Genomic DNA, 9008 nt, shown 5'->3' on the forward strand with positions numbered 1-9008 from the left:
CACACACACACACACACACACACATTTGAGTTGAATAGCTTAAAACACATCAGCTTTCTTTGCGTTTAAAGAATGCATGGATACAGGCACGCTTCATTCTTTTTGTCCATGAGATTGTGTCATTTTTTTTTTCTCAAAGACTGATCCAATAAATAAAGAAAAATTATGTTTATTTTAAAGATTTCTTTGTGTTACTGGTTTTAAGTCCCTGAAAAGATTAAAAATTCATAACAAAATAAACAAAAGTCCAAGTAAAAAATATATATTTTAGGAATAGTTATTAAGCGTTTTCACAGTCAAAAAGTAAGCTAATCTGTTTCATCAGATGTGCTTTGATCTAATTTGACTGACAGTGACCAAACAACCCACCCAGTGTCATCAGATCCTGATTCAAATGTTGCTGAATCATGATTGGTGTAAAGAAACATGTGACATCACATTTTTCCAATTGATCCAGTGTCTCAAAAAAACAAAAAAACAAAAACGGAAAACAGAAATCTCTTGTGTAACAAGAGACCGTTCAAACTCTGGGTGTAAATAGTGTGCTCGTGTGCAACCACTTCACTCACAGTAAGAAGGACATAAGTTTTTAGGGCCTTTGAAGGACTAATGTTAAGATATACAGTGTAATAGGCTATTTTAATCTGCCAAAGCCTCACACATGTTTTCCCAGTGTACCAGGAAAAGCTATTTGGGGTTCAGAGTGTTGCTCAACAACAGCTTAACATGCGAACAGGAGGACATGAGGATCGAACCGCCAACCTATGAGTCAGCAGAGCAAAATTTTGAAATGTAAAAGCGACATTACACAGGCAGCAAAGCTATGAAAATCGATTAGTAATACGTGTTTGCTTTTAGCAGCAGCTGCATTCATTTTTGTTGATGAAAAAAAACAGTATCATATGTGAAATATAAATTTCAGATTAAACTGCAAGACAAAAGACGGAACATTAACAGGAACACAAGCAAAACAAAACCGTGACTACAGGACAATTACAGACATTCTGTTAGAGAACAAAGAGAAAGATTGTAGAGTGGTATATTTATTTGATGTGCTTGTGTGTGTGTGTGTGTGTGTGTGTGTGTGTGTGTGTGTGTGTGTGTGTGTGGAAAGAATAAGGGGAAGAGGAGAGAGAAAAAGGGGGCAGCAAGATAAGTAAGTAAGTAAATCTAGCTGCTTTAATTAGGCTTACTCAATCTGATGTAATTTATTACATTTGACCTCTCCAAGTTAATATTTATTACAGACAAAATGCTGAATTGAGTTGGTGAGTGTTATTAAATCTCACACCTGTCACCTATCTGACCCGCGTTGTCCACAAACACACCAACAGAAGATCCTGCTCGGCCAAAAGATGCTAAACAACAGAATTCATTTTTTTATTCTTTATATGTTTTACCGAAAAGAATACGTTTGGATGGAACCTTTCTCAGTAACTGTAACAGATTAAAATTACATTTATTTTGTAATTTAATTACATAATCCCATTGTATGTAATTAGTTACTCCCCAATACTGGAAATAACCATATACTACAACTAATACTATCACTATGACTAATACTAATACTATTACTAGTACAACTACTCCTAAAAAAAAGGGAGAGTACTGGCAGAACATCCACTCCAGGCCATATGGTAGTGTGACAACATTTTGTTAAATCAGGATCTAATAGGATGAGGGTGTTTCTAATACTTTCAGTGAATGTCCGTCTGGCTGCAGCTGTTTCTCTGCTCCTGCCCTGGTGGTCCTCTTTCCTGGACAGGCACGAGTTCCCATAGACATATATACAAAGACGCTGCATTGGCCGCTGGATCATATGTCAATGTCGCCGCCATATTGGACCGGACAAGAATGCCCTGTAAACAAGCATGAAGAAACGGAGGGGCAACAGTGTTTTCTGGGGGGAAAAAAAGCAGAATAGTTTATATTTCTCAACCGATTTCAATGAGTCCTTTTTATATTTAAGGGGTTTATGATCTACGAGGAGTAAAAATAAAAGTTTGGTCACCAGTTAATTAGAATCCTGATAGTTAAGGCTGTAATCAATGTTTTCCACAAGCAGGAGTGTGCATTAACATTAGGTTTGGATGAACTGAATTACTTGTGGAAAATAATTAATTGTCATAGGGAATTGTTCAAACTGACATCGCTTTACTAAATTAAACTAGCCTACTATCTATAGTACATTTAGTCTTTACTATTAGGCTACTAATCAATTATTATGCTGCTACTAAAATATTTTATTAATGTTACAGCTGTTGTATTTGTAGGATATTAATAATAATACGATATACTGCTATATTATGCAGTTGTATATTGTTGTATTACTAATACATCTCACTTTGTACTACATTATACTTATATTCCACATTACACTGTAGCTACTCCATGTTTATAACTTCTTTTTGTCCATCAATAAAGCAGTATCTGATCCTTACACTGATTAAAATATAGATTTAAATATAGAAAACAGGCTGACTGCCATATTGTCTCACTATCTTACTTTATTTATATTATTTCATTTATTTTACTCACCAGTTTTAACAGTTCCTTATGACAATTCCTTATCATGGAAGTATTAATTGCTACATCCATGTTTCCTATACATATGTCTATGTCAGTTTCAATCAGGGTGTTTCAACTCCAGGCGCTTTCTGATGACGCCATAACCACGAGACGGCGATCGAGGCCCAAACAAACCGTCGTACACAAATGTTGCCGTTAACCATGAATGGATATTTTATGAGGATTAATGCAGTATTTTGAGAGTGACAATGATCTCGGTGAGCTATATTCTGTTGTGCGGACAGTTCCTGCTGCTTCTGACGGTGATTCTGTTACAATGCCTGGAAGGAATTCACTCCCAAAACTCTTCGACAACGGAGACTCCTGCTGCTTCTCCCGGCCAGAGAGCTACCGCGTTCCCGTTCAGCGAGCAGCCGCCCGAAATTGTGAAATATGAAACTACGGTGGAAATGATGAACGATACAGAGGGGTTTGACTATAGACCTCCGTCACCAGTCGTCCTTTGCAGTTATCTGTGAGTAATATGTACAGCAATCTTGTTTGAATGCTAGCGGTAGCATGTTAGCTAATGCTGACTATGCACTGCTGCTGTTTTGAGACTTTGAGTCAAATTCTGCTCACCTGTACATCAGTAACACATTACCCACAGCAGTATTTGTTGTTGTTTTTTAAATATCTAAAATGTATTTAATAAAGTAGTCATAAACTGTTTGGCGTGTGTTCACTACAAACCGGAAATCTGAAGTTCCCTGTTGGTTATCAGTCTATATTCCTCACTTTCTATCTTTGTTTATATACATTCAATGTGTGATGAAGACCGGAGGAGTTCATCTACTGTCAAGACCCTGTGGATCACGCAGGCAACCTCAGTGCCTACCAGGAGCTGGGCTATGGTTGTGTCGGGGTAAGTGTTGTTTTCCAAGCAGATATCATGTTGTTAATTACATGGCACTTAATTTATTGTTTTTATCTATAGTGGGGTGGCCAGACTGAGAAAGAAGTGAACCACACTCCTGTCATGTGCACTGCACTGGATGATATAGAGTGTGCTGGATCCAGAGAATTCCTCAGAGGGAGGGTACCCTGCATCAAGTAAGGGAAACCACACTGGACACACAACTGTAGAAATCTATGTATGCCAAAACTATCACACTAAACTTCCTGTAAAATGTATAAAGTTTGGAATATGGCCCTTTAATCAGCTGAGGTTTCAGTGTACTGTTCAGGTAAAATCTAATTTATGAGATTTAAACCCGTTTCTACTTTTTCATCCATCGGGATTGGAATGGATTTGATGTTTCTTGATTTTAACCTGAAACTACTTTCCGCAAATAGGGGTCAAATTTGAGCAAGCTTGGATTACTTTAGGAAAAGTCACTATGATATGACTTTGAACTATAAGATATGTTAACGGATTTAAAAAAATGTAGGCATATTATGGACTAAACAAGTAATCTTTTAATCAGGAAAATACTTGAACGATTCAGTTATAATAAAAAAAAAATAAAGGTTAGTTGCAGGCCCAATCACAATCTAATCAACCAACTAATCGGAGAGTCTGGTTTGATTCCCAGCTCCTCCCTTACAAAGTGTCCTTGGGCAAGATACTGAACCCCAAACTGCCCCTGATGTATCATTGCTGTGTGAATTTGCGTGTATGGTAGAAAAGCATTGTATATGTAGGAAAACGTGTTGTATGAATGTGAGTGAGTGAGTGGTGAATGTGGCTTCCCTTCCCTGCTATATAAGTACAGTCCATTTAACATATTGACTGATATGCATTTTTTGTCTTTACACGAATCATAACAGAAATAAACATTTCGCAGTTGAAAAATAAATTTGTCACGACTTACTGGTAGAGAATGGTGACACAGATCATAACATATCTTTAGCATTTCTTTACTTCAGCTTCTAGTCTTTCATTAGCTGACATATACACTGATACCGATATATCTGCAACGATCTAATGTGGCTGATTAGTTTTACCAAAGAGTTTTTTTGTTACTTTTGTTTTCCTGGGAAAGCAATCAGAAAGTGTATTGAGTGACAAAGTTTTATTTGGGAGGTATGTGCTGGTCCTGGCCTGAGTGTGAAATAAAGTGCAGTGGTAGACTAGATTTTATGTTGTGTTATGATGTTCAGAAACAGTACAGTACTTGCTCCTGATCCGGTTAATTCAGATAAAAAGCTGAGGTGTCATGATCACCACTAGAGGGCAATGTTTACAAATGTATAGAACCAGGACATTCACCCATCATTTGTCTGCATAGAGATCAGAGATGTGCAGCAGCTTGAGACAGTGAGAGCAGCATCTGTACAAAAACACTACTGCAATCCAGCATGTGGATTGATGTCGTCCATAATGTTCAGTTCCTGCTCACACAGTTTCCACGCATTACATTGTACAGAACAGATGTTATCCTTATTGAGTGTACTGCTATAGCTTCTTTTCAAACCTTGTGTTCATCATTATCATATTTGTATTTTCCTTTATATCTGCACGTCTTTGCATTGTATGATATGTCCATATCTTTACAGTGAACATCTGCAGGTTCAGAAATGAGACAGATGATTGAGGTTCAACGAATTAAATGCTGTTTAAATGTAACATCTCATGCTCGTGATTCATTTTAATTGCACAACAGTTCATATTTCATTCCAGCTTTTTTTTAACTGTCCTCATTTATCTTTTGCTGTTGGTTTCTCACAGATACACTGGCCACTACTTCATCACCACACTGCTCTACTCCTTCTTCCTGGGATGTTTCGGGGTCGATCGTTTCTGCCTGGGCCACACCGGCACTGCTGTGGGGAAGCTGCTCACCCTGGGAGGCCTGGGCATCTGGTGGTTTGTGGACTTGATCCTGCTCATCACTGGCGGCCTGATGCCCAGTGATTACAGCAACTGGTGCACCTACTACTGAGACCAACAGCAAAGGGTGACCAAGGACTGTGGCCACTTCTCAGTCAGATATTATCAGTCATCAGGGATGTGGCCTCACCCAGTCGTGGTTATGAATCTGCAGGCTGCCTGAGGGTCTCCTGAGGACCCCTACAGGGTTCTTAGGGGCTCCTGAGAAAAACAAGGAATAATATGATTTGATTCTAATTTAATTCACATTTACCACCTTGAAAATTCATAAGAATGGTATACTATACTATAGTATTCACAGCTTTCAGCTGAGCGACAGTGATGATGGATCTTTTTAGTGTTAAATTGTCACTAAGGTCACTTTCACGCCGTTTGGTTCATTTAGCCCAGACCACAGAAGAAATTAGATATTGTTGCCATTTATTTCTGGTCTGTTTGGTTTCCTCGCACTGATTTATTACAAACAAACCAACATAAGTCATATGGACTGACAGGTAACACTGAGTGGGCCGTATTGATGAATGTCATCCGGCATCATCAGTGCTGCATGGGAAAATGAAATCCCCAAAATATGACAGCACATCTTACGTTTGCATTTACTGTGTCGCCGCTGTTTCACTCATTTTCTGCTGAATAGCTGCCAAAGTACATGGAATAGGACACAGTTCTCCTTTAGCTAATGTATATCACACTCACCAGCTTTTGAATTCATGCTAAAATCACATCTACGTTTGCTACGTTTTCACCCTCCCGTCCACACTACTCTGGCGTTTTCGAGCCCTGAAAATGAGACTTTTGGAAACGCTGCTGGACCTATTTTTAGTTTGAAAACTCTGGGGTTGCCTTGACGTCTGGACGGGTGAAAACGGAGACCATTGCAAACACACCCACTGATTGGGTCTTATCAGCCTCGACTACCAGTGGTGAATACAGCATGATAATGAATTACAAGTGTTACTGACTTTGTTGTCTTTGCTAGCAGCTGTTGAGGAGTTAAATTCTGCATTTTACCACTGCAGCTGTCTTTGCTGTTCCTCGTTCATAGTACTTTTTGCAACCAATCAACTGCAGAGTAGACGATCTGCTTCCTGTTTGCACCAGCTCTTAATCTATATAAGCAGTGTATATAATATACAAGATAATTTCTTCAATTAAAAGTGAGTGAGATATTTGAAACATCTGTACACTAACTACCCCTCCATGTTAATGTGTCGCTGCATTTCTAGTTGTTTGTCACTACGTGAGTCAGAAAAGGTCCAGTTAGTGAACACTGGTAATGAAAATCAGTTTTCTCTCTGAGCTCTTTGTGACACCAAAGAACATAAATGAACCTGTGGTTCAGTAAAGTGCCGCATTATTTGTCGTCAGTTTTCCCCACGTGGGTCCAACTGTCCAATCACTAAGTTACCACTCAGTTCACGTGACTTCATGGTTACTCCTCTTGGTTTATTTGTAATAAGTGTGAACACGAGCTGAACCAGAACTAACAGACAACAATCCGACTTTTTTTTCTTTTTCATGGTTCAGAGCAAATGATCCGAACTACAGCCATGGAGCGTTCTCACAGTGAAAAGTCAAGCACATCCAGGTCTGTGGTCCTGGTTTGGGAATTAGCCTTCACATCCTGGGAAGTTTCGGGTCTGATAAATGATAGAAAATCCAATTCAGTCTTGACGCATCACATTTTCTCTTGCGGCAGAAATCCTCTTATTTCACACTGTTCACACAGTGTAGAGCGATACAGTCTGGTTGACGGTCACTGTTCACATACATGATTTTACATATTGATCAAAGAATCCTCAATTCGAGTTCAACTAGATTCAGCCGTTTCCTGAGGGCCGCATCCTACACTGAGTTATTACAAAGTTATCATTCCTTTTCCTTCTTCAGATTACCAACTCGCCCGGCTTTGACCCTTCACTGTCCTCTGCTGCTGGAGGCGTTCTGAATTCTGTATTTTCTCTGCTGCTTCACTTTGTTCCAACTGTGCTTTAGATTGATTAACATTACAGCCGCAAGCAAGTATGAACACAGATCTACAGATGGATAGTGATCACATAAGTCACATTGATGAGGTGGTGATTTAGTAGTTGTCAGCATCGGGCTAAGGGAGGTGTTTTGAGACAGGGCGAGCAGTAAATTCCTTTACCTCGGGGAGAAAAAAACTACATCTGAGCTTTGTGGGCGCGTTTCCCTTCTTTGTATTCCGGTGAGCCCGGTGCCCGACCACATGTCTCAAACTAAAACAAATTCAGATTTTCATTGGCTTTATCCAGCTAAGCTCAGGTCTCGCATTAAATATTCAAATCTTCATCTTCCGCTTTGTTAAATTCCTCGTCTTTACTTGAACTGAAGGTTTATGTGCTCTGTCATAGAGAGAGCAGAGTTTCATTACCTAAGGATTCATAAAAACCCCTTTAGGTCTGGTGATAAAAGGTTAAAGAAGACATGAGAGTCAACTGTTCTCATCCCGCAGTAGCAGCAGCAATATGCTTTTAGCAGGCTATATATTTTCTGGTGGCTCAACATCTTTTGTAGAGGGAAGCATTGAAACACGGCTTTACATATTATTGTTCTGCTAATTCACAAAATGGAAATGTATCTGCTGTCTTACACTCCCGTAACAAACATCCATGTGCAAGGTGTTCTCTTTAATCTGAATGTATTTTTTTCTTTTGCTGTAATTCCTTCTTCAGCCTAAACCAGAATTGTGCAGAATCGGCCTACGATGACTATATAACACGCTGTGTTAATGCCTGTTTCTAAACTGTAATGTTCTGGCTTTGTAAGATACTGTATATAATATCGATCTGCCACAGCAGAAGCTTGATTTTATATTCTTTAGCTTTAATCCACTGTTCTATTTATTTATTTGTTTTGTATGCTGTTGAGTCAGATTTGTTCCTGGGAGCGTTAGAGGAATATATTTCTTTGAGTCTATTATGTTTATTTGACAATGTTTGTTTTGCAAATAAAATTCTTAGTTGACATGTTTCTCCGGGAATAAAAAAGAAGGAAGTCTTTGCTGTGCTCTTCAACTTTTTAATCAAAGCTACACGTGTTACAATGGTGAGAAGGAATCCAAAGTGTCTCGTGTATTTATAAGTGTTCACAGTCATTAAATAAAAAGTACCTGGAACAGTGTGTTCTCTGAATTCTCTGATTAGAGGTAATTGGCTGTGGCTGGTGGGTTTGTGGGTAAAATGTCAATGAAAGACTGAAGAATGAAAACAGGCCATATATTGAAGAAAGATTCTGTATATGCAGAAAGTTTGTGGACTGACATACTGCACTTAGATCTTGCTATAGTCTTGGTTGTTTAAGTTCTCCATGTACACATGAAGTTACCTTAAACTTTGATATTATGAGTCTAAAATTTAATTAATCAGGTCTATAAAATAACCTTCACAATCTGTTATGCAGTAAAACCGTGTGTGTAATGTTTTCTGTAAATGTAAATATGCACAAACTTCATCAGTCTTGAACACAAACCATTGGTACTGTGATTGGAATGATAATACAAAGTCCCGGGGGCCGGTTTCACAAAGATCCACTGACTGTGTCTAACAAAAAGTCAGACTTCAGATAGACATCTAAATTCATCCGC

At 38.7% G+C, this 9008-nt stretch overlaps 1 protein-coding gene across 1 annotated transcript; it reads left to right on the forward strand.

Moving 5' to 3' along the window:
* The first annotated feature begins 2686 nt into the window (after nucleotides 1-2686).
* tm2d2 (TM2 domain containing 2) lies at nucleotides 2687-8540 on the forward strand. The gene is made up of 4 exons (XM_056376552.1): nucleotides 2687-3043; nucleotides 3346-3433; nucleotides 3506-3621; nucleotides 5240-8540. The coding sequence occupies exons 1-4, from the start codon at nucleotides 2778-2780 to the stop codon at nucleotides 5451-5453; spliced, it is 684 nt and encodes a 227-aa protein (XP_056232527.1). The 5' UTR covers nucleotides 2687-2777; the 3' UTR covers nucleotides 5454-8540.
* The last annotated feature ends 468 nt before the right edge of the window (nucleotides 8541-9008 follow it).

Source organism: Seriola aureovittata, chromosome 5, assembly GCF_021018895.1.
Source record: "Seriola aureovittata isolate HTS-2021-v1 ecotype China chromosome 5, ASM2101889v1, whole genome shotgun sequence".
Taxonomy (NCBI): domain Eukaryota; kingdom Metazoa; phylum Chordata; class Actinopteri; order Carangiformes; family Carangidae; genus Seriola; species Seriola aureovittata.

Bases quoted from the DNA above. Each gene is read 5' to 3' on its own strand.
- tm2d2 (XM_056376552.1), top strand. From the start codon at position 2,778: ATGATCTCGGTGAGCTATATTCTGTTGTGCGGACAGTTCCTGCTGCTT. The intron at 3,044-3,345 runs GTGAGTAATATG...TGTGTGATGAAG, and splicing joins GTCGTCCTTTGCAGTTATCT to ACCGGAGGAGTTCATCTACT. The intron at 3,434-3,505 runs GTAAGTGTTGTT...TTTTATCTATAG, and splicing joins TGGGCTATGGTTGTGTCGGG to TGGGGTGGCCAGACTGAGAA.